We start from the raw sequence: 26,070 nt of genomic DNA, 5'->3' as shown, positions 1-26,070 counted from the left end.
TCTGGCCAGGCAGGAGCTGTGTGTCCTGCGAAAAGGGGCCCTGAGGGGTTTTTTGCTTAAGGTTCCTATGATGAGTCAGGAAGGGGCTAGAGGAAGTAGACCAACAGGAGTGGTGAAACCAGCCCATCTCCTTCACCTTGGGAAAGAGGCGAGGCTGAGGAACAGTATAAAGGGCACCCCGGCCCCTGCTCGGCTCAGTGTTCCACTAGAAGCTTCTGCAGCCATCCTCACTGTGAGTCAGGTAAGTGTTAGCTGGCAGAACCAAGGTTGGGACCAGGGGTCTCCCACAGGCCAGAACATGGCTGGGGGTGGCCAGCCAGGTGGGTGTAGGTATCATTTGTGTGCTGGATTCAACAGGACTACTGTCCTTCTTGGAGGGCTCAGGTCACTGTGCTGAGGGCTAGGTGCCATGGTATGGAAACACAGAACAGACAGCAATCTCCTCCTACCCCATACTTTCTTGGGACCGTATTTGAGAGAGAGAGAGAGAGAGAGAGAGAGAGAGAGAGAGACAGAAAGGCAGAGAGACAGAGAGGCAGAGAGACTGAGAAATAGAAAGAGACAGAGAGAGGAGTAAGATGGGGAAAAAGGGGAAATATGGCCAGTTTCTCTCCTAAAACTGATTGATTGGGGCTGACTGTGATTTTGCCTTCTTTATGGAGGCAGTGTGTCCGGGGACATGCTTGTAACTCTTGGCTGTGCTACCAAAGGGAGAAATGCAGCATGGGGAACACTTTCTATTTGGAGAACCCAGGCTGAGCAGGGACAGGGAAACCCAGCTTAGAAGTAGGAGACTTGAAAGAACCAACTCCAGCTCTCAGCAACCTTGCAGCCCCCTCCCACCAGCACCAGCTAAAGCTCAGATGGTCAGGAGAGAAAGCAGCTCTGGAGCTGAATAGGCCAATCTGTTCATTTTACAGAGGAGAAACCTGAGGTCCAGAGGGGCTAAATGACTTTCCCAGAACCACACAGCATTTCACTGGGAGATTTAAGCTGAGATCATGTCATGTGACTCCAGTCCAGGGCGTGCACCCTCACCTCTCAGATCCTCTCGGGATGGGCTACTGATTTTCCAGGACTCGGGAGTTCTCCAGGAGACCTTTCTTTTCCTGACACCTTCCCTCTTCCTGTCATAATCCCAGAGCTCACCTCTCTTCTTTGTACATGAAGGTCAGAAACAAGGGAGATACAAGGATAGGCAAGAGCAGGAGGTGAAGTGGTACCCAGCCCACCTTTGCAGAGCACCTCTGGAGAGTCCTCTTTGTTGTCTCTTGGGAACAAGAGGCTCCCAGGAGGGCCTTTCCCTGCCCCTCTCCATTCCTACCCTTCACTCTGCTGCTTCTGGGGAATGATAGCCCAGCGTGGGTGGGAGAGTACCCCCACCCAAGGGAAGAGGGGATGCTGAGAAACCAGGCGCTGCTGCATATTTCCAGGGGTTCATCTACTTCCTCGCCTTCAATTAACCCTCTGACCCATCCTGATTTTCAGGTTGACCTAAAGCAGCTTCCAAGATGTCCCAGCAACGTACTCTGCCAGTGACCTTGCCCCCTGCCCCCAGTAAGCAGTCCCTCAAGCCTGTTTCTCCTCCCACCAACATCCAGCAGGAGCAAGTGAAGCAGCCAACTCCACTGCCTGCCCCATTCCAGAAGGTATCCTCGGAGATCCCAGGGAAGGATCCCATGGAGCTCGGGAAGAAACACACAACCCCTGTGAAGGAGGTGCCCAAGAAAGAGTTTGAGCCACGGCAACAGGAGCCACAGCAGCAGGAACAGCAGCAGCAGCAGCAACAGCAGCAGCAGCAGCAAGAGTCACAGGAGGCAGGAAAGCATGTTGACCAGCAGCAGCAGCAGAAAGAGACACAGAAGCCAGGAAAGCATGTGGACGAGCAGCAGCAGCAAGAATCACAGGAGCCAGGAAAGCATGTAGACCAGGAGCAGCAGCAGAAAGAGACACAGAAGCCAGGAAAGCATGTGGACCAGCAGCAGCAGCAAGAGTCACAGAAGCCAGGAAAGCATGTGGACCAGCAGCAGAAAGAGTCACAGGAGCCAGGAAAGCATGTGGACCAGCAGCAGCAGCAGAAAGAGTCACAGAAGCCAGTAAAGCATGTGGACCAGCAGCAGCAGAAGAAAGAGTCACAGAAGCCAGTAAAGCATGTGGACCAGCAGCAGCAGCAGAAAGAGTCACAGGAGCCAGGAAAGCATGTGGACCAGCAGCAGAAGCAGAAAGAGTCACAGGAGACAGTAAAGCATGTGGACCAGCAGCAGCAGCAGAAAGAGCCACAGGAGCCAGTAAAGCATGTGGACCAGCAGCAGCAGCAGAAAGAGTCACAGAAGCCAGTAAAGCATGTGGACCAGCAGCAGCAGCAGAAAGAGTCAAAGGAGCCAGTAAAGCATGTGGACCAGCAGCAGCAGCAGAAAGAGTCAAAGGAGCCAGTAAAGCATGTGGACCAGCAGCAGCAGCAGAAAGAGTCACAGGAGCCAGGAAAGCATGTGGACCAGCAGCAGCAGCAGAAAGAGTCACAGGAGCCAGGAAAGCATGTGGACCAGCAGCAGCAGCAGAAAGAGTCACAGAAGCCAGTAAAACATGTGGACCAGCAGCAGCAGCAGAAAGAGTCACAGGAGCCAGTAAAGCATGTGGACCAGCAGCAGCAGCAGAAAGATTCAGAGGAGCCAGGAAAGCATGTGGACCAGCAGCAGCAGCAGAAAGAGTCACAGAAGCCAGTTAAGCATGTGGACCAGCAGCAGCAGCAGAAAGAGTCACAGGAGCCAGTAAAGCATGTGGACCAGCAGCAGCAGCAGCAAGAGTCACAGAAGCCAGTAAAGCATGTGGACCAGCAGCAGCAGCAGAAAGAGACACAGGAGCCAGGAAAGCATGTAGAACAGCAGCAGCAGCAGAAAGAGTCACAGGAGCCAGGAAAGCATGTGGACCAGCAGCAGCAGCAGAAAGAGTCACAGAAGCCAGGAAAGCATGTGGACCAGCAGCAGCAACAGAAAGAGTCACAGGAGCCAGGAAAGCATGTAGAACAGCAGCAGAAAGAGTCACAGGAGCCAGGAAAGCATGTGGACCAGCAGCAGCAGAAAGAGTCACAGGAGCCAGGAAAGCATGTGGACCAGCAGCAGCAGAAAGAGTCACAGGAGCCAGGAAAGCATGTGCAACAGCTGAAACAGGAGAAGAAGGTCTTGGGCCAGCGGCTGGATCAAGAGCTAACAAAGAAAGATGAGCAACTGGAAAAGAAAGGGGAGCAGCAGCTGAAGCAGCAGGAGGGGTTGCTGAAGTAACCTCTGCTTGTCCTAATTCCTGGCCAGGTCCAAGAGAGCAACCCAGTCCAGCCACTGAAGGGAGAAGTCTTGCCCCCTAAAGAAGCAGGAGGTGTAGTGTCCCCCAAATATAAGTAACCACCCCTAGGGTCCCAGAGGCCCCTGGAAATCCCACACAAGTGAAGAGAGAGCCAGTGGCCTGGCTTACCTCCACTCCCCAGCCTGGGTGGCCCACCTTATCTGTGAACCCGCCTGACCCTGTCCTTCTGCATGTCCCTTGGATAGGGCTTGGCGGGGAGGGGAGCTATTGCCCAGCACCCACCCCTGATGAGCCCAATCCCAACCTCAGGTGGCCAGAGCCTCTGCTTGAAGAGACAGTGGCTACAGCAACTCTCACTGCATCCCCACTACTACTGTTGAATCTGTGATTGTGTACAATAATACAGAATAAATGCTGGAAGACCTGGGATCCTGTATGCTCTTTGGCTTCTTACCCTCTGTCGCTCACCGTATAAAAACCTGTGTGGGGATTAATGGTTGCAAATGACTCTTGGCCAATTTCCAAAGGAGGACAGACATTTTGACCCCTTTTTAATTCTGCTCCCCAAACCATTCAATACATTCAACGGCTTCTAAAAATGAGATCACAACAACACCAAAAGAAAACAAAACAACTTCATTCATGCACCTGAAAGGAGCACTTAGCCGTCATGAAACAACTTCGTTCATGCACCTGAAAGTAGCACTTGGCAGTCATGAAGAGGAGATAGGTTATTCTGGTTGGGGGAAGAGGATCTATTCATCTCAGTTCAACACTGCTTTACATTATAGCCACGGAGCCCAATCCTAGCCCATGGCCAAAGGCACGGGGAGGGAGTGGAGGCTCCACCTGGGTTCTGGTCCCTGCCCAGGTTTTCTCTCCATAGAATGTCCTCTTGGTTTCCAAGAGTCTTACTAACTGCCTCCAGGGTTAAGGAAGACTTTAGGAAAGCAAAGAAGCAGAACTGGGCAAGATGGGGAGAGGAGAGACTCCTGGGACTGGTCTCTGAAGGAGAAAGTGACAGTGTCACTAAAGGAAGTAAAGGTTGGGCCAGCTGGAATCATGGAAGCCAAAGTGCTGAATAGCCTGGACAAATACAGATCCAAGGTCATTGCACTGGTTACCCTCCCTGACATTTCTGTAGCCTTTCCTGCCATCAATCACATCAGGACGTGGGGGCTCTCTCCTTCCTGGGAATCACCTGGCTCTAACTATTTAACCACATCATCTCAGGCAGGTTGTCTCAAGTTACCCAGAGCTATTTCATCACAGCCATGAGCATATGTCAGGGACATCCCTTTGGAGACTGCCATAGGCACCCAAAGTCAATAGGTTGAAGGGCACTTAGTATCTCTTACTGCCCACCCAACTCCAGGGACACCCACTCTCATTCCTCCTTAGGTATTCTCTCTCTCGGGTGATGATACCTTCTCTGCATTCACCGAAGCCAGAGACAACACATCATTCTCCACTCCTTTCCTTTGCTTCCCTACTCTTTACCAGAGACCAAGTCCTTGCTATGCTTACCCACACCTCCCAAGCTTTGACTGAGGTCATTTCTCACCTGAACTATTGCAATGGCCCTCAAGCTGTTCTCCTTTGCTCCCTGTCTCCACACACCCTGCAATCCACCCATCACACAGAGGACAGGGCGTCCTACTTAGAATTCTGATCCAACTACTTCACTCCTTGAGTTAATGCTTGTCAGCGGCTCTCATTATTCAGAGGATGAGAATGAAGGCTCAAGTCCTCCTAACAGGACAAGAGTTAAAAGGAAGTCTGAGTAGAACTGGTTGGGAAGATTGGGGGCACAGTGAGAAGTAATCAGAAACACCCAGAATATGTGCAAAGTTTTTTGAAGTCTTAGGTTTTGATTTTTTCGTAGACCTTATTTTTCTGTTATTTTCTTTTTCAATTTGTTTATTTAACTATAGTTGATTTACAATATCGTGTTAGTTTCAGCTGTACAACTTCAGATTCTTTTCCATTATAGGTTATTACAAGATATTGAATATAGTTCCATATGCTATGCAGCAAATCCTTGTTGTATATCTATTTTACATATAGTAGTAGGTGTAATAGACCCTTCTTTAGAACAGTTTCCAATTTACGAAAAAGTCAAGAAGACAGTAAAAAGAGTTACCATACACTTCACACCCAGTTTCCCTTATTATTAACATCTTACATTAGCATAGCACATTTATTATTATAATTAACAAAACGGTATTGGTACATTATTATTAACTGAAGTTCAAGGTTTATTCCTATTATTTTAGTTTTTACCTACTGTCTTTTCCTGTTTCAGGATCCCATCTAGAATATCACATTACATTTAGTTGTCTTGTCTCCTTAGGCTCCTCTTGACTGTGACAGTTTCTCACTTTCCTTGATTTTTGATGAACTTGACAGTTTTGAGGGGTCCTGGTCAGGCATTTTATAGAATATCCCTCAAATTGGGTTTGTCTGATGTTTTCTTCATGATTAGACTGGAGTTATGGGTTTTTAAGAGGAAGACCCCAGAGATAAAGCGCCTTTTTCATCACATTATTTAAAGGGTACGTACTATTCACATGATTTATCACTTTGATCACCTGGCTGAGGTAACATCTATCAGGCTTTGCCACTCTCCTCATCCTCTCTCCAACATCCCATATTACTGTACTGTATTCTTTGGAAGGAAGTCACTGTGCAAAGCCCACAATTAAGAAGTGGGGAGTTGGGGCTTCCCTGGTGTTACAGTGGTTGAGAATCTGCCTGCTAATGCAGGGGACACGGGTTCGAGCCCTGGCCTGGGAGGATCCCACATGCCGTGGAGCAACTAGGCCCGTGAGCCACAACTACTGAGCCTGCGCATCTGGAGCTTGTGATCCGCAACACGAGAGGCCGCGATAGTGAGAGGCCTGCGCACCGCGATGAAGAGTGGCCCCCGCTTGCCACAACTAGAGAAAGCCCTCGCACAGAAACGAAGACCCAACACAGCAAACATAAATAAATAAATTAATAAACTCCTACCCCCAACATCTGAAAAAAAAAAAATGTGGGATGTTAAGCTCCCCATCACTGAGGGTGGAGTGCCATCATAAATTATTTTGAATTTCCTGTATAGGAAATGTATCTCTTCCCTCTCCTTATGTATGTATATATGTATGGACATATGCATTTAATCATTTATTTATGTCAGCATGTACTCATGAATATTTATTTTATGCTTTGGGCTATAACCCAGTAGTACTTTATTTTCTATTTCATTGTGGTGAAATAAATATTACATAAAAGTTACTATATTAATCATTGTACAGTTCAGAGGTATTAAGTACATTCATGTCGTCGTGCAGCCATCACCACCATCCATCTTGCAAAATTGTAACTCTGTACCTATTAAACAACAATTCCCCATGCCCTTCTACCAGAACCCCTAGCAACCACCATTCTACTTTTTTTTTTTTCTAATCTCCCTTTTTCCCCTACACCACTGTTTCTTGTAACCACTATTCTCCCCTCTGTTACTATGAGCTCAGCTTTTTTGGTCTCAAATATCAGGGTTTCCTCCCTTTCAAAGACAAAATGATATATCATGTATTATATCTATATTACATCAAAATATAATATAATGTTATATACCACATTTTCTTTATCCATTCATCCACTGACATTTAAGTTATTTCCATATCTTGGCTATCATGAACAATGCTACAATGAACATGGGGTATCTCTTCAAGATACTGATTTCATTTTCTTTAGATATATACCCAGAAGTGGTATTGCTGAATCATATGGTAGTTCTATTTTTAGTTTCTTGAGGAACCTTCTTATTGTTTTATATAATAACTGTAGCAATTTACAGTCCTACCAACAGTGTACGAGGGTTCTCTTTTCTCCACATCCTTGCCAACACTTGTTAGCTTTTGACTTTTTTATAGTAGCCATTCTAACCGGTGTGAGAGGATATCTCATTGTGGTTTGATTTATATTTCCTTGCTGATAAGTGATGCTGGGAATCTTTTCATATTCCTGTTGGAAACAGTATGGTGGAGAAACTGAGATTCAGAAGAAAAGCTTGGCTGAGGTCACAAAACAAGAGGAAAAGGGGACCAGGTTCCTGAGATGCCTCCCTCACCTCCCTGTGCCCAGGTCGCGAGTATCACAGGAGTGAATGAGCCCCCGGAGCCCTCTGGCCAGGCAGGAGCTGTGTGTCCGTGCGAAAAGGGGCCCTGAGGGGTTTTTTGCTTAAGGTTCCTATGATGAGTCAGGAAGGGGCTAGAGGAAGTAGACCAACAGGAGTGGTGAAACCAGTCTATCTCCTTCACCTTGGGAAAGAGGCGAGGCTGAGGAACAGTATAAAGGGCACCCCGGCCCCTGCTCGGCTCAGTGTTCCACTAGAAGCTTCTGCAGCCATCCTCACTGTGAGTCAGGTAAGTGTTAGCTGGCAGAACCAAGGTTGGGACCAGGGGTCTCCCACAGGCCAGAACATGGCTGGGGGTGGCCAGCCAGGTGGGTGTAGGTATCATTTGTGTGCTGGATTCAACAGGACTACTGTCCTTCTTGGAGGGCTCAGGTCACTGTGCTGAGGGCTAGGTGCCATGGTATGGAAACACAGAACAGACAGCAATCTCCTCCTACCCCATACTTTCTTGGGACCGTATTTGAGAGAGAGAGAGAGAGAGAGAGAGAGAGAGAGAGAGAGACAGAAAGGCAGAGAGACAGAGAGGCAGAGAGACCGAGAAATAGAAAGAGACAGAGAGAGGGGTAAGATGGGGATAAAGGGGAAATATGGCCAGTTTCTCTCCTAAAACTGATTGATTTGGGCTGACTGTGATTTTGCCTTCTTTATGGAGGCAGTGTGTCCGGGGACATGCTTGTAACTCTTGGCTGTGCTACCAAAGGGAGAAATGCAGCATGGGGAACACTTTCTATTTGGAGAACCCAGGCTGAGCAGGGACAGGGAAACCCAGCTTAGAAGTAGGAGACTTGAAAGAACCAACTCCAGCTCTCAGCAACCTTGCAGCCCCCTCCCACCAGCACCAGCTAAAGCTCAGATGGTCAGGAGAGAAAGCAGCTCTGGAGCTGAATAGGCCAATCTGTTCATTTTACAGAGGAGAAACCTGAGGTCCAGAGGGGCTAAATGACCTTCCCAGAACCACACAGCATTTCACTGGGAGATTTAAGCTGAGATCATGTCATGTGACTCCAGTCCAGGGCGTGCACCTTCACCTCTCAGATCCTCTCGGGATGGGCTACTGATTTTCCAGGACTCGGGAGTTCTCCAGGAGACCTTTCTTTTCCTGACACCTTCCCTCTTCCTGTCATAATCCCAGAGCTCATCTCTCTTCTTTGTACATGAAGGTCAGAAACAAGGGAGAGACAAGGATAGGCAAGAGCAGGAGGTGAAGTGGTACCCAGCCCACCTTTGCAGAGCACCTCTGGAGAGTCCTCTTTGTTGTCTCTTGGGAACAAGAGGCTCCCAGGAGGGCCTTTCCCTGCCCCTCTCCATTCCTACCCTTCACTCTGCTGCTTCTGGGGAATGATAGCCCAGCGTGGGTGGGAGAGTACCCCCACCCAAGGGAAGAGGGGATGCTGAGAAACCAGGCGCTGCTGCATATTTCCAGGGGTTCATCTACTTCCTCGCCTTCAATTAACCCTCTGACCCATCCTGATTTTCAGGTTGACCTAAAGCAGCTTCCAAGATGTCCCAGCAACGTACTCTGCCAGTGACCTTGCCCCCTGCCCCCAGTAAGCAGTCCCTCAAGCCTGTTTCTCCTCCCACCAACATCCAGCAGGAGCAAGCGAAGCAGCCAACTCCACTGCCTGCCCCATTCCAGAAGGTATCCTCGGAGTTCCCAGGGAAGGATCCCATGGAGCTCGGGAAGAAACACACAACTCCTGTGAAGGAGGTGCCCAAGAAAGAGTGTGAGCCACGGCAACAGGAGCCACAGCAGCAGGAACAGCAGCAGCAGCAGCAGGCAGCAGCAAGAGTCACAGGAGCCAGGAAAGCATGTGGACCAGCAGCAGCAGCAGAAAGTGTCACAGGAGCCAGGAAAGCATGTAGAACAGCAGCAGCAGCAGAAAGAGTCACAGGAGCCAGGAAAGCACGTAGAACAGCAGCAGCAGCAGAAAGAGTCACAGGAGCCAGGAAAGTATGTGGACCAGCAGCAGCAGCAGAAAGAGTCACAGGAGCCAGGAAAGCACGTAGAACAGCAGCAGCAGCAGAAAGAGTCACAGGAGCCAGGAAAGCATGTGGACCAGCAGCAGCAGCAGCAGCAGCAAGAGTCACAGAAGCCAGGAAAGCACGTAGAACAGCAGCAGCAGCAGAAAGAGTCACAGGAGCCAGGAAAGCACGTAGAACAGCAGCAGCAGCAGAAAGAGTCACAGGAGCCAGGAAAGCATGTGGAACAGCTGAAACAGTAGAAGAAGGTCTTGGGCCAGCGGCTGGATCAAGAGCTAGCAAAGGAAGATGAGCAACTGGAAAAGAAAGGGGAGCAGCAGCTGAAGCAGCAGGAGGGGTTGCTGAAGTAGCCTCTGCTTGTCCCAACTCCTGGCCAGGTCCAAGAGACCAACCCAGTCCAGCCACTGAAGGGAGAAGTCTTGCCCCCTAAAGAAGCGGGAGGTGTAGTGTCCCCCAAATATAAGTAACCACCCCTAGGGTCCCAGAGGCCCCTGGAAATCCCACACAAGTGAAGAGAGAGCCAGTGGCCTGGCTTACCTCCACTCCCCAGCCTGGGTGGCCCACCTTATCTGTGAACCCGCCTGACCCTGTCCTTCTGCATGTCCCTTGGATAGGGCTTGGCGGGGAGGGGAGCTATTGCCCAGCACCCACCCCTGATGAGCCCAATCCCAACCTCAGGTGGCCAGAGCCTCTGCTTGAAGAGACAGTGGCTACAGCAACTCTCACTGCATCCCCACTACTACTGTTGAATCTGTGATTGTGTACAATAATACAGAATAAATGCTGGAAGACCTGGGATCCTGTATGCTCTTTGGCTTCTTACCCTCTGTCGCTCACCGTATAAAAACCTGTGTGGGGATTAATGGTTGCAAATGACTCTTGGCCAATTTCCAAAGGAGGACAGACATTTTGACCCCTTTTTAATTCTGCTCCCCAAACCATTCAATACATTCAACAGCTTCTAAAAATGAGATCACAACAACACCAAAAGAAAACAAAACAACTTCATTCATGCACCTGAAAGGAGCACTTGGCAGTCATGAAGAGGAGATAGGTTATTCGGGTTGGGGGAAGAGGATCTATTCATCTCAGTTCAACACTGCTTTACATTATAGCCACGGAGCCCAATCCTAGCCCATGGCCAAAGGCACGGGGAGGGAGTGGAGGCTCCACCTGGGTTCTGGTCCCTGCCCAGGTTTTCTCTCCATAGAATGTCCTCTTGGTTTCCAAGAGTCTTACTAACTGCCTCCAGGGTTAAGGAAGACTTTAGGAAAGCAAAGAAGCAGAACTGGGCAAGATGGGGAGAGGAGAGACTCCTGGGACTGGTCTCTGAAGGAGAAAGTGACAGTGTCACTAAAGGAAGTAAAGGTTGGGCCAGCTGGAATCATGGAAGCCAAAGTGCTGAATAGCCTGGACAAATACAGATCCAAGGTCATTGCAGTGGTTACCCTCCCTGACATTTCTGTAGCCTTTCCTGCCATCAATCACATCAGGACGTGGGGGCTCTCTCCTTCCTGGGAATCACCTGGCTCTAACTATTTAACCACATCATCTCAGGCAGGTTGTCTCAAGTTACCCAGAGCTATTTCATCACAGCCATGAGCATATGTCAGGGACATCCCTTTGGAGACTGCCATAGGCACCCAAACTCAATAGGTTGAAGGGCACTTAGTATCTCTTACTGCCCACCCAACTCCAGGGACACCCACTCTCATTCCTCCTTAGGTATTCTCTCTCTCGGGTGATGATACCTTCTCTGCATTCACCGAAGCCAGAGACAACACATCATTCTCCACTCCTTTCCTTTGCTTCCCTACTCTTTACCAGAGACCAAGTCCTTGCTATGCTTACCCACACCTCCCAAGCTTTGACTGAGGTCATTTCTCACCTGAACTATTGCAATGGCCCTCAAGCTGTTCTCCTTTGCTCCCTGTCTCCACACACCCTGCAATCCACCCATCACACAGAGGACAGGGCGTCCTACTTAGAATTCTGATCCAACTACTTCACTCCTTGAGTTAATGCTTGTCAGCGGCTCTCATTATTCAGAGGATGAGAATGAAGGCTCAAGTCCTCCTAACAGGACAAGAGTTAAAAGGAAGTCTGAGTAGAACTGGTTGGGAAGATTGGGGGCACAGTGAGAAGTAATCAGAAACACCCAGAATATGTGCAAAGTTTTTTGAAGTCTTAGGTTTTGATTTTTTCGTAGACCTTATTTTTCTGTTATTTTCTTTTTCAATTTGTTTATTTAACTATAGTTGATTTACAATATCGTGTTAGTTTCAGCTGTACAACTTCAGATTCTTTTCCATTATAGGTTATTACAAGATATTGAATATAGTTCCATATGCTATGCAGCAAATCCTTGTTGTATATCTATTTTACATATAGTAGTAGGTGTAATAGACCTTTCTTTAGAACAGTTTCCAATTTACGAAAAAGTCAAGAAGACAGTAAAAAGAGTTACCATACACTTCACACCCAGTTTCCCTTATTATTAACATCTTACATTAGTATAGCACATTTATTATTATAATTAACAAAACGGTATTGGTACATTATTATTAACTGAAGTTCAAGGTTTATTCCTATTATTTTAGTTTTTACCTACTGTCTTTTCCTGTTTCAGGATCCCATCTAGAATATCACATTACATTTAGTTGTCTTGTCTCCTTAGGCTCCTCTTGACTGTGACAGTTTCTCACTTTCCTTGATTTTTGATGAACTTGACAGTTTTGAGGGGTCCTGGTCAGGCATTTTATAGAATATCCCTCAAATTGGGTTTGTCTGATGTTTTCTTCATGATTAGACTGGAGTTATGGGTTTTTAAGAGGAAGACCCCAGAGATAAAGCGCCTTTTTCATCACATTATTTAAAGGGTACGTACTATTCACATGATTTATCACTTTGATCACCTGGCTGAGGTAACATCTATCAGGCTTTGCCACTCTCCTCATCCTCTCTCCAACATCCCATATTACTGTACTGTATTCTTTGGAAGGAAGTCACTGTGCAAAGCCCACAATTAAGAAGTGGGGAGTTGGGGCTTCCCTGGTGTTACAGTGGTTGAGAATCTGCCTGCTAATGCAGGGGACACGGGTTCGAGCCCTGGCCTGGGAGGATCCCACATGCCGTGGAGCAACTAGGCCCGTGAGCCACAACTACTGAGCCTGCGCGTCTGGAGCTTGTGATCCGCAACAAGAGAGGCCGCGATAGTGAGAGGCCTGCGCACCGCGATGAAGAGTGACCCCCGCTTGCCACAACTAGAGAAAGCCCTCGCACAGAAACGAAGACCCAACACAGCAAACATAAATAAATAAATTAATAAACTCCTACCCCCAACATCTGAAAAAAAAAAATGTGGGATGTTAAGCTCCCCATCACTGAGGGTGGAGTGCCATCATAAATTATTTTGAATTTCCTGTATAGGAAATGTATCTCTTCCCTCTCCTTATGTATGTATATATGTATGGACATATGCATTTAATCATTTATTTATGTCAGCATGTACTCATGAATATTTATTTTATGCTTTGGGCTATAACCCAGTAGTACTTTATTTTCTATTTCATTGTCGTGAAATAAATATTACATAAAAGTTACTATATTAATCATTGTACAGTTCAGAGGTATTAAGTACATTCATGTCGTCGTGCAGCCATCACCACCATCCATCTTGCAAAATTGTAACTCTGTACCTATTAAACAACAATTCCCCATGACCTTCTACCCACAACCCCTAGCAACCACCGTTCTACTTTTTTTTTTTTTCTAATCTCCCTTTTTCCCCTACACCACTGTTTCTTGTAACCACTATTCTCCCCTCTGCTACTATGAGCTCAGCTTTTTTGGTCACAAATATCAGGGTTTCCTCCCTTTCTAAGACAAAATAATATATCATGTATTATATCTATATTACATCAAAATATAATATAATGTTATATACCACATTTTCTTTATCCATTCATCCACTGACATTTAAGTTATTTCCATATCTTGGCTATCATGAACAATGCTACAATGAACATGGGGTATCTCTTCAAGATACTGATTTCATTTTCTTTAGATATATACCCAGAAGTGGTATTGCTGAATCATATGGTAGTTCTATTTTTAGTTTTTTGAGGAACCTTCTTATTGTTTTATATAATAACTGTAGCAATTTACAGTCCTACCAACAGTGTACGAGGGTTCTCTTTTCTCCACATCCTTGCCAACACTTGTTAGCTTTTGACTTTTTTATAGTAGCCATTCTAACCGGTGTGAGAGGATATCTCATTGTGGTTAGATTCATATTTCCCTGCTGATGAGTGATGCTGGGAATCTTTTCATATTCCTGTTGGAAACAGTACGGTGGAGAAACTGAGATTCAGAAGAAAAGCTTGGCTGGGGTCACAAAACAAGAGGAAAAGGGGACCAGGTTCCTGAGATGCCTCCCTCACCTCCCTGTGCCCAGGTCGCGAGTATCACAGGAGTGAATGAGCCCCCAGAGTCCTCTGGCCAGGCAGGAGCTGTGTGTCCGTGCGAAAAGGGGCCCTGAGGGGTTTTTTGCTTAAGGTTCCTATGATGAGTCAGGAAGGGGCTAGAGGAAGTAGACCAACAGGAGTGGTGAAACCATTCCATCTCCTTCACCTTGGGAAAAAGGCGAGGCTGAGGAACAGTATAAAGGGCACCTCGGCCCCTGCTCGGCTCAGTGTTCCACTAGAAGCTTCTGCAGCCATCCTCACTGTGAGTCAGGTAAGTGTTAGCTGGCAGAACCAAGGTTGGGACCAGGGGTCTCCCACAGGCCAGAACATGGCTGGGGGTGGCCAGCCAGGTGGGTGTAGGTATCATTTGTGTGCTGGATTCAACAGGACTACTGTCCTTCTTGGAGGGCTCAGGTCACTGTGCTGAGGGCTAGGTGCCATGGTATGGAAACACAGAACAGACAGCAATCTCCTCCTACCCCATACTTTCTTGGGACCGTATTTGAGAGAGAGAGAGAGAGAGAGAGAGAGAGAGAGAGACAGAAAGGCAGAGAGACAGAGAGGCAGAGAGACCGAGAAATAGAAAGAGACAGAGAGAGGGGTAAGATGGGGATAAAGGGGAAATATGGCCAGTTTCTCTCCTAAAACTGATTGATTTGGGCTGACTGTGATTTTGCCTTCTTTATGGAGGCAGTGTGTCCGGGGACATGCTTGTAACTCTTGGCTGTGCTACCAAAGGGAGAAATGCAGCATGGGGAACACTTTCTATTTGGAGAACCCAGGCTGAGCAGGGACAGGGAAACCCAGCTTAGAAGTAGGAGACTTGAAAGAACCAACTCCAGCTCTCAGCAACCTTGCAGCCCCCTCCCACCAGCACCAGCTAAAGCTCAGATGGTCAGGAGAGAAAGCAGCTCTGGAGCTGAATAGGCCAATCTGTTCATTTTACAGAGGAGAAACCTGAGGTCCAGAGGGGCTAAATGACCTTCCCAGAACCACACAGCATTTCACTGGGAGATTTAAGCTGAGATCATGTCATGTGACTCCAGTCCAGGGCGTGCACCTTCACCTCTCAGATCCTCTCGGGATGGGCTACTGATTTTCCAGGACTCGGGAGTTCTCCAGGAGACCTTTCTTTTCCTGACACCTTCCCTCTTCCTGTCATAATCCCAGAGCTCATCTCTCTTCTTTGTACATGAAGGTCAGAAACAAGGGAGAGACAAGGATAGGCAAGAGCAGGAGGTGAAGTGGTACCCAGCCCACCTTTGCAGAGCACCTCTGGAGAGTCCTCTTTGTTGTCTCTTGGGAACAAGAGGCTCCCAGGAGGGCCTTTCCCTGCCCCTCTCCATTCCTACCCTTCACTCTGCTGCTTCTGGGGAATGATAGCCCAGCGTGGGTGGGAGAGTACCCCCACCCAAGGGAAGAGGGGATGCTGAGAAACCAGGCGCTGCTGCATATTTCCAGGGGTTCATCTACTTCCTCGCCTTCAATTAACCCTCTGACCCATCCTGATTTTCAGGTTGACCTAAAGCAGCTTCCAAGATGTCCCAGCAACGTACTCTGCCAGTGACCTTGCCCCCTGCCCCCAGTAAGCAGTCCCTCAAGCCTGTTTCTCCTCCCACCAACATCCAGCAGGAGCAAGCGAAGCAGCCAACTCCACTGCCTGCCCCATTCCAGAAGGTATCCTCGGAGTTCCCAGGGAAGGATCCCATGGAGCTCGGGAAGAAACACACAACTCCTGTGAAGGAGGTGCCCAAGAAAGAGTGTGAGCCACGGCAACAGGAGCCACAGCAGCAGGAACAGCAGCAGCAGCAGCAGCAGCAGCAAGAGTCACAGGAGCCAGGAAAGCATGTGGACCAGCAGCAGCAGCAGAAAGTGTCACAGGAGCCAGGAAAGCATGTAGAACAGCAGCAGCAGCAGAAAGAGTCACAGGAGCCAGGAAAGCACGTAGAACAGCAGCAGCAGCAGAAAGAGTCACAGGAGCCAGGAAAGTATGTGGACCAGCAGCAGCAACAGAAAGAGTCACAGGAGCCAGGAAAGCACGTAGAACAGCAGCAGCAGCAGAAAGAGTCACAGGAGCCAGGAAAGCATGTGGACCAGCAGCAGCAGCAGAAAGAGTCACAGGAGCCAGGAAAGCACGTAGAACAGCAGCAGCAGCAGAAAGAGTCACAGGAGCCAGGAAAGCACGTAGAACAGCAGCAGCAGCAGAAAGAGTCACAGGAGCCAGGAAAGCATGTGGAACAGCTGAAACAGTAGAAGAAGGTCTTGGGCCAGCGGCTGGATCAAGAGCTAGCAAAGGAAGATGAGCAACTGGAAAAGAAAGGGGAGCAGCAGCTGAAGCAGCAGGAGGGGTTGCTGAAGTAGCCTCTGCTTGTCCCAACTCCTGGCCAGGTCCAAGAGACCAACCCAGTCCAGCCACTGAAGGGAGAAGTCTTGCCCCCTAAAGAAGCAGGAGGTGTAGTGTCCCCCAAATATAAGTAACCACCCCTAGGGTCCCAGAGGCCCCTGGAAATCCCACACAAGTGAAGAGAGAGCCAGTGGCCTGGCTTACCTCCACTCCCCAGCCTGGGTGGCCCACCTTATCTGTGAACCCGCCTGACCCTGTCCTTCTGCATGTCCCTTGGATAGGGCTTGGCGGGGAGGGGAGCTATTGCCCAGCACCCACCCCTGATGAGCCCAATCCCAACCTCAGGTGGCCAGAGCCTCTGCTTGAAGAGACAGTGGCTACAGCAACTCTCACTGCATCCCCACTACTACTGTTGAATCTGTGATTGTGTACAATAATACAGAATAAATGCTGGAAGACCTGGGATCCTGTATGCTCTTTGGCTTCTTACCCTCTGTCGCTCACCGTATAAAAACCTGTGTGGGGATTAATGGTTGCAAATGACTCTTGGCCAATTTCCAAAGGAGGACAGACATTTTGACCCCTTTTTAATTCTGCTCCCCAAACCATTCAATACATTCAACAGCTTCTAAAAATGAGATCACAACAACACCAAAAGAAAACAAAACAACTTCATTCATGCACCTGAAAGGAGCACTTAGCAGTCATGAAACAACTTCGTTCATGCACCTGAAAGTAGCACTTGGCAGTCATGAAGAGGAGATAGGTTATTCGGGTTGGGGGAAGAGGATCTATTCATCTCAGTTCAACACTGCTTTACATTATAGCCACGGAGCCCAATCCTAGCCCATGGCCAAAGGCACGGGGAGGGAGTGGAGGCTCCACCTGGGTTCTGGTCCCTGCCCAGGTTTTCTCTCCATAGAATGTCCTCTTGGTTTCCAAGAGTCTTACTAACTGCCTCCAGGGTTAAGGAAGACTTTAGGAAAGCAAAGAAGCAGAACTGGGCAAGATGGGGAGAGGAGAGACTCCTGGGACTGGTCTCTGAAGGAGAAAGTGACAGTGTCACTAAAGGAAGTAAAGGTTGGGCCAGCTGGAATCATGGAAGCCAAAGTGCTGAATAGCCTGGACAAATACAGATCCAAGGTCATTGCACTGGTTACCCTCCCTGACATTTCTGTAGCCTTTCCTGCCATCAATCACATCAGGACGTGGGGGCTCTCTCCTTCCTGGGAATCACCTGGCTCTAACTATTTAACCACATCATCTCAGGCAGGTTGTCTCAAGTTACCCAGAGCTATTTCATCACAGCCATGAGCATATGTCAGGGACATCCCTTTGGAGACTGCCATAGGCACCCAAACTCAATAGGTTGAAGGGCACTTAGTATCTCTTACTGCCCACCCAACTCCAGGGACACCCACTCTCATTCCTCCTTAGGTATTCTCTCTCTCGGGTGATGATACCTTCTCTGCATTCACCGAAGCCAGAGACAACACATCATTCTCCACTCCTTTCCTTTGCTTCCCTACTCTCCACCAGAGACCAAGTCCTTGCTACGCTTACCCACACCTCCCAAGCTTTGACTGAGGTCATTTCTCACCTGAACTATTGCAATGGCCCTCAAGCTGTTCTCCTTTGCTCCCTGTCTCCACACACCCTGCAATCCACCCATCACACAGAGGACAGGGCGTCCTACTTAGAATTCTGATCCAACTACTTCACTCCTTGAGTTAATGCTTGTCAGCGGCTCTCATTATTCAGAGGATGAGAATGAAGGCTCAAGTCCTCCTAACAGGACAAGAGTTAAAAGGAAGTCTGAGTAGAACTGGTTGGGAAGATTGGGGGCACAGTGAGAAGTAATCAGAAACACCCAGAATATGTGCAAAGTTTTTTGAAGTCTTAGGTTTTGATTTTTTCGTAGACCTTATTTTTCTGTTATTTTCTTTTTCAATTTGTTTATTTAACTATAGTTGATTTACAATATCGTGTTAGTTTCAGCTGTACAACTTCAGATTCTTTTCCATTATAGGTTATTACAAGATATTGAATATAGTTCCATATGCTATGCAGCAAATCCTTGTTGTATATCTATTTTACATATAGTAGTAGGTGTAATAGACCTTTCTTTAGAACAGTTTCCAATTTACGAAAAAGTCAAGAAGACAGTAAAAAGAGTTACCATACACTTCACACCCAGTTTCCCTTATTATTAACATCTTACATTAGTATAGCACATTTATTATTATAATTAACAAAACGGTATTGGTACATTATTATTAACTGAAGTTCAAGGTTTATTCCTATTATTTTAGTTTTTACCTACTGTCTTTTCCTGTTTCAGGATCCCATCTAGAATATCACATTACATTTAGTTGTCTTGTCTCCTTAGGCTCCTCTTGACTGTGACAGTTTCTCACTTTCCTTGATTTTTGATGAACTTGACAGTTTTGAGGGGTCCTGGTCAGGCATTTTATAGAATATCCCTCAAATTGGGTTTGTCTGATGTTTTCTTCATGATTAGACTGGAGTTATGGGTTTTTAAGAGGAAGACCCCAGAGATAAAGCGCCTTTTTCATCACATTATTTAAAGGGTACGTACTATTCACATGATTTATCACTTTGATCACCTGGCTGAGGTAACATCTATCAGGCTTTGCCACTCTCCTCATCCTCTCTCCAACATCCCATATTACTGTACTGTATTCTTTGGAAGGAAGTCACTGTGCAAAGCCCACAATTAAGAAGTGGGGAGTTGGGGCTTCCCTGGTGTTACAGTGGTTGAGAATCTGCCTGCTAATGCAGGGGACACGGGTTCGAGCCCTGGCCTGGGAGGATCCCACATGCCGTGGAGCAACTAGGCCCGTGAGCCACAACTACTGAGCCTGCGCGTCTGGAGCTTGTGATCCGCAACAAGAGAGGCCGCGATAGTGAGAGGCCTGCGCACCGCGATGAAGAGTGGCCCCCGCTTGCCACAACTAGAGAAAGCCCTCGCACAGAAACGAAGACCCAACACAGCAAACATAAATAAATAAATTAATAAACTCCTACCCCCAACATCTGAAAAAAAAAAAATGTGGGATGTTAAGCTCCCCATCACTGAGGGTGGAGTGCCATCATAAATTATTTTGAATTTCCTGTATAGGAAATGTATCTCTTCCCTCTCCTTATGTATGTATATATGTATGGACATATGCATTTAATCATTTATTTATGTCAGCATGTACTCATGAATATTTATTTTATGCTTTGGGCTATAACCCAGTAGTACTTTATTTTCTATTTCATTGTCGTGAAATAAATATTACATAAAAGTTACTATATTAATCATTGTACAGTTCAGAGGTATTAAGTACATTCATGTCGTCGTGCAGCCATCACCACCATCCATCTTGCAAAATTGTAACTCTGTACCTATTAAACAACAATTCCCCATGACCTTCTACCCACAACCCCTAGCAACCACCGTTCTACTTTTTTTTTTTTTCTAATCTCCCTTTTTCCCCTACACCACTGTTTCTTGTAGCCACTATTCTCCCCTCTGCTACTATGAGCTCAGCTTTTTTGGTCACAAATATCAGGGTTTCCTCCCTTTCTAAGACAGAATAATATATCATGTATTATATCTATATTACATCAAAATATAATATAATGTTATATACCACATTTTCTTTATCCATTCATCCACTGACATTTAAGTTATTTCCATATCTTGGCTATCATGAACAATGCTACAATGAACATGGGGTATCTCTTCAAGATACTGATTTCATTTTCTTTAGATATATACCCAGAAGTGGTATTGCTGAATCATATGGTAGTTCTATTTTTAGTTTTTTGAGGAACCTTCTTATTGTTTTATATAATAACTGTAGCAATTTACAGTCCTACCAACAGTGTACGAGGGTTCTCTTTTCTCCACATCCTTGCCAACACTTGTTAGCTTTTGACTTTTTTATAGTAGCCATTCTAACCGGTGTGAGAGGATATCTCATTGTGGTTAGATTCATATTTCCCTGCTGATAAGTGATGCTGGGAATCTTTTCATATTCCTGTTGGAAACAGTATGGTGGAGAAACTGAGATTCAGAAGAAAAGCTTGGCTGAGGTCACAAAACAAGAGGAAAAGAGGACCAGGTTCCTGAGATGCCTCCCTCAATTCCCTGTGCCCAGGTCGCGAGTATCACAGGAGTGAATGAGCCACCAGAGTCCTCTGGCCAGGCAGGAGCTGTGTGTCCGTGCGAAAAGGGGCCCTGAGGGGTTTTTTGCTTAAGGTTCCTATGATGAGTCAGGAAGGGGCTAGAGGAAGTAGACCAACAGGAGTGGTGAAACCAGCCCATCTCCTTCACCTTGGGAAAGAGGCGAGGCTGAGGAACAGTATAAAGGGCACCCCGGCCCCTGCTCGGCTCAGTGTTCCACTAGAAGCTTCTGCAGCCATCCTCACTGTGAGTCAGGTAAGTGTTAGCTGGCAGAACCAAGGTTGGGACCAGGGGTCTCCCACAGGCCAGAACATGGCTGGGGGTGGCCAGCCAGGTGGGTGTAGGTATCATTTGTGTGCTGGATTCAACAGGACTACTGTCCTTCTTGGAGGGCTCAGGTCACTGTGCTGAGGGCTAGGTGCCATGGTATGGAAACACAGAACAGACAGCAATCTCCTCCTACCCCATACTTTCTTGGGACCGTATTTGAGAGAGAGAGAGAGAGAGAGAGAGACAGAAAGGCAGAGAGACAGAGAGGCAGAGAGACTGAGAAATAGAAAGAGACAGAGAGAGGAGTAAGATGGGGAAAAAGGGGAAATATGGCCAGTTTCTCTCCTAAAACTGATTGATTGGGGCTGACTGTGATTTTGCCTTCTTTATGGAGGCAGTGTGTCCGGGGACATGCTTGTAACTCTTGGCTGTGCTACCAAAGGGAGAAATGCAGCATGGGGAACACTTTCTATTTGGAGAGCCCAGGCTGAGCAGGGACAGGGAAACCCAGCTTAGAAGTAGGAGACTTGAAAGAACCAACTCCAGCTCTCAGCAACCTTGCAGCCCCCTCCCACCAGCACCAGCTAAAGCTCAGATGGTCAGGAGAGAAAGCAGCTCTGGAGCTGAATAGGCCAATCTGTTCATTTTACAGAGGAGAAACCTGAGGTCCAGAGGGGCTAAATGACTTTCCCAGAACCACACAGCATTTCACTGGGAGATTTAAGCTGAGATCATGTCATGTGACTCCAGTCCAGGGCGTGCACCTTCACCTCTCAGATCCTCTCGGGATGGGCTACTGATTTTCCAGGACTCGGGAGTTCTCTAGGAGACCTTTCTTTTCCTGACACCTTCCCTCTTCCTGTCATAATCCCAGAGCTCATCTCTCTTCTTTGTACATGAAGGTCAGAAACAAGGGAGAGATAAGGATAGGCAAGAGCCGGAGGTGAAGTGGAGCCCAGCCCACCTTTGCAGAGCACCTCTGGAGAGTCCTCTTTGTTGTCTCTTGGGAACAAGAGGCTCCCAGGAGGGCCTTTCCCTGCCCCTCTCCATTCCTACCCTTCACTCTGCTGCTTCTGGGGAATGATAGCCCAGCGTGGGTGGGAGAGTACCCCCACCCAAGGGAAGAGGGGATGCTGAGAAACCAGGCGCTGCTGCATATTTCCAGGGGTTCATCTACTTCCTCGCCTTCAATTAACCCTCTGACCCATCCTGATTTTCAGGTTGACCTAAAGCAGCTTCCAAGATGTCCCAGCAACGTACTCTGCCAGTGACCTTGCCCCCTGCCCCCAGTAAGCAGTCCCTCAAGCCTGTTTCTCCTCCCACCAACATCCAGCAGGAGCAAGCGAAGCAGCCAACTCCACTGCCTGCCCCATTCCAGAAGGTATCCTCGGAGTTCCCAGGGAAGGATCCCATGGAGCTCGGGAAGAAACACACAACTCCTGTGAAGGAGGTGCCCAAGAAAGAGTGTGAGCCACGGCAACAGGAGCCACAGCAGCAGGAACAGCAGCAGCAGCAGCAGCAAGAGTCACAGGAGCCAGGAAAGCATGTGGACCAGCAGCAGCAGCAGAAAGTGTCACAGGAGCCAGGAAAGCACGTAGAACAGCAGCAGCAGCAGAAAGAGTCACAGGAGCCAGGAAAGCACGTAGAACAGCAGCAGCAGCAGAAAGAGTCACAGGAGCCAGGAAAGCACGTAGAACAGCAGCAGCAGCAGAAAGAGTCACAGGAGCCAGGAAAGCACGTAGAACAGCAGCAGCAGCAGAAAGAGTCACAGGAGCCAGGAAAGCATGTGGAACAGCTGAAACAGTAGAAGAAGGTCTTGGGCCAGCGGCTGGATCAAGATCTAGCAAAGGAAGATGAGCAACTGGAAAAGAAAGGGGAGCAGCAGCTGAAGCAGCAGGAGGGGTTGCTGAAGTAGCCTCTGCTTGTCCCAACTCCTGGCCAGGTCCAAGAGACCAACCCAGTCCAGCCACTGAAGGGAGAAGTCTTGCCCCCTAAAGAAGCGGGAGGTGTAGTGTCCCCCAAATATAAGTAACCACCCCTAGGGTCCCAGAGGCCCCTGGAAATCCCACACAAGTGAAGAGAGAGCCAGTGGCCTGGCTTACCTCCACTCCCCAGCCTGGGTGGCCCACCTTATCTGTGAACCCGCCTGACCCTGTCCTTCTGCATGTCCCTTGGATAGGGCTTGGCGGGGAGGGGAGCTATTGCCCAGCACCCACCCCTGATGAGCCCAATCCCAACCTCAGGTGGCCAGAGCCTCTGCTTGAAGAGACAGTGGCTACAGCAACTCTCACTGCATCCCCACTACTACTGTTGAATCTGTGATTGTGTACAATAATACAGAATAAATGCTGGAAGACCTGGGATCCTGTATGCTCTTTGGCTTCTTACCCTCTGTCGCTCACCGTATAAAAACCTGTGTGGGGATTAATGGTTGCAAATGACTCTTGGCCAATTTCCAAAGGAGGACAGACATTTTGACCCCTTTTTAATTCTGCTCCCCAAACCATTCAATACATTCAACAGCTTCTAAAAATGAGATCACAACAACACCAAAAGAAAACAAAACAACTTCATTCATGCACCTGAAAGGAGCACTTAGCCGTCATGAAACAACTTCGTTCATGCACCTGAAAGTAGCACTTGGCAATCATGAAGAGGAGATAGGTTATTCTGGTTGGGGGAAGAGGATCTATTCATCTCAGTTCAACACTGCTTTACATTATAGCCACGGAGCCCAATCCTAGCCCATGGCCAAAGGCACGGGGAGGGAGTGGAGGCTCCACCTGGGTTCTGGTCCCTGCCCAGGTTTTCTCTCCATAGAATGTCCTCTTGGTTTCCAAGAGTCTTACTAACTGCCTCCAGGGTTAAGGAAGACTTTAGGAAAGCAAAGAAGCAGAACTGGGCAAGATGGGGAGAGGAGAGACTCCTGGGACTGGTCTCTGAAGGAGAAAGTGACAGTGTCACTAAAGGAAGTAAAGGTTGGGCCAGCTGGAATCATGGAAGCCAAAGTGCTGAATAGCCTGGACAAATACAGATCCAAGGTCATTGCAGTGGTTACCCTCCCTGACATTTCTGTAGCCTTTCCTGCCATCAATCACATCAGGACGTGGGGGCTCTCTCCTTCCTGGGAATCACCTGGCTCTAACTATTTAACCACATCATCTCAGGCAGGTTGTCTCAAGTTACCCAGAGCTATTTCATCACAGCCATGAGCATATGTCAGGGACATCCCTTTGGAGACTGCCATAGGCACCCAAACTCAATAGGTTGAAGGGCACTTAGTATCTCTTACTGCCCACCCAACTCCAGGGACACCCACTCTCATTCCTCCTTAGGTATTCTCTCTCTCGGGTGATGATACCTTCTCTGCATTCACCGAAGCCAGAGACAACACATCATTCTCCACTCCTTTCCTTTGCTTCCCTACTCTCCACCAGAGACCAAGTCCTTGCTACGCTTACCCACACCTCCCAAGCTTTGACTGAGGTCATTTCTCACCTGAACTATTGCAATGGCCCTCAAGCTGTTCTCCTTTGCTCCCTGTCTCCACACACCCTGCAATCCACCCATCACACAGAGGACAGGGCGTCCTACTTAGAATTCTGATCCAACTACTTCACTCCTTGAGTTAATGCTTGTCAGCGGCTCTCATTATTCAGAGGATGAGAATGAAGGCTCAAGTCCTCCTAACAGGACAAGAGTTAAAAGGAAGTCTGAGTAGAACTGGTTGGGAAGATTGGGGGCACAGTGAGAAGTAATCAGAAACACCCAGAATATGTGCAAAGTTTTTTGAAGTCTTAGGTTTTGATTTTTTCGTAGACCTTATTTTTCTGTTATTTTCTTTTTCAATTTGTTTATTTAACTATAGTTGATTTACAATATCGTGTTAGTTTCAGCTGTACAACTTCAGATTCTTTTCCATTATAGGTTATTACAAGATATTGAATATAGTTCCATATGCTATGCAGCAAATCCTTGTTGTATATCTATTTTACATATAGTAGTAGGTGTAATAGACCTTTCTTTAGAACAGTTTCCAATTTACGAAAAAGTCAAGAAGACAGTAAAAAGAGTTACCATACACTTCACACCCAGTTTCCCTTATTATTAACATCTTACATTAGTATAGCACATTTATTATTATAATTAACAAAACGGTATTGGTACATTATTATTAACTGAAGTTCAAGGTTTATTCCTATTATTTTAGTTTTTACCTACTGTCTTTTCCTGTTTCAGGATCCCATCTAGAATATCACATTACATTTAGATGTCTTGTCTCCTTAGGCTCCTCTTGACTGTGACAGTTTCTCACTTTCCTTGATTTTTGATGAACTTGACAGTTTTGAGGGGTCCTGGTCAGGTATTTTATAGAATATCCCTCAAATTGGGTTTGTCTGATGTTTTCTTCATGATTAGACTGGAGTTATGGGTTTTTAAGAGGAAGACCCCAGAGGTAAAGTTCCTTTTTCATCACATTATTTAAAGGGTACGTACTATTCACATGATTTATCACTTTGATCACCTGGCTGAGGTAACATCTATCAGGCTTTGCCACTCTCCTCATCCTCTCTCCAACATCCCATATTACTGTACTGTATTCTTTGGAAGGAAGTCACTGTGCAAAGCCCACAATTAAGAAGTGGGGAGTTGGGGCTTCCCTGGTGTTACAGTGGTTGAGAATCTGCCTGCTAATGCAGGGGACACGGGTTCGAGCCCTGGCCTGGGAGGATCCCACATGCCGTGGAGCAACTAGGCCCGTGAGCCACAACTACTGAGCCTGCGCGTCTGGAGCTTGTGATCCGCAACAAGAGAGGCCGCGATAGTGAGAGGCCTGCGCACCGCGATGAAGAGTGGCCCCCGCTTGCCACAACTAGAGAAAGCCCTCGCACAGAAACGAAGACCCAACACAGCAAACATAAATAAATAAATTAATAAACTCCTACCCCCAACATCTGAAAAAAAAAAAATGTGGGATGTTAAGCTCCCCATCACTGAGGGTGGAGTGCCATCATAAATTATTTTGAATTTCCTGTATAGGAAATGTATCTCTTCCCTCTCCTTATGTATGTATATATGTATGGACATATGCATTTAATCATTTATTTATGTCAGCATGTACTCATGAATATTTATTTTATGCTTTGGGCTATAACCCAGTAGTACTTTATTTTCTATTTCATTGTGGTGAAATAAATATTACATAAAAGTTACTATATTAATCATTGTACAGTTCAGAGGTATTAAGTACATTCATGTCGTCGTGCAGCCATCACCACCATCCATCTTGCAAAATTGTAACTCTGTACCTATTAAACAACAATTCCCCATGACC

General features: G+C 47.3%; 1 protein-coding gene and 2 pseudogenes across 3 annotated transcripts; all 3 read left to right on the top strand.

Annotated features, from left to right (window-relative positions):
* Positions 1–133: 133 nt before the first annotated feature.
* Positions 134–3,724, top strand: TCHH (trichohyalin). The gene is made up of 2 exons (XM_089915335.1): positions 134–241; positions 1,489–3,724. The coding sequence occupies exon 2, from the start codon at positions 1,512–1,514 to the stop codon at positions 3,276–3,278; it is 1,767 nt and encodes a 588-aa protein (XP_089771461.1). The 5' UTR covers positions 134–241; positions 1,489–1,511; the 3' UTR covers positions 3,279–3,724.
* Positions 3,725–7,601: 3,877 nt separating this feature from the next.
* LOC149750627 (uncharacterized) lies at positions 7,602–10,256 on the top strand (annotated as a pseudogene). The gene is made up of 2 exons (XR_016393853.1): positions 7,602–7,709; positions 8,959–10,256. The product of XR_016393853.1 is annotated as an uncharacterized LOC149750627 (transcript).
* A 3,834-nt stretch (positions 10,257–14,090) lies between these two features.
* On the top strand, positions 14,091–23,096 carry LOC149750626 (uncharacterized; annotated as a pseudogene). The gene is made up of 3 exons (XR_016393859.1): positions 14,091–14,197; positions 15,443–16,185; positions 22,186–23,096. The product of XR_016393859.1 is annotated as an uncharacterized LOC149750626 (transcript).
* The last annotated feature ends 2,974 nt before the right edge of the window (positions 23,097–26,070 follow it).

Source organism: Delphinapterus leucas, chromosome 1 (assembly GCF_059928025.1).
Source record: "Delphinapterus leucas isolate spDelLeu-1000000601 "Yukka" chromosome 1, BTC_Dleu_Yukka2, whole genome shotgun sequence".
In the NCBI taxonomy this organism is placed as follows: Eukaryota; Metazoa; Chordata; class Mammalia; order Artiodactyla; family Monodontidae; genus Delphinapterus; species Delphinapterus leucas.
The sequence above is the reverse complement of the archived record's forward strand: the minus strand, read 5'-3'. Positions and strand labels throughout refer to the sequence as shown.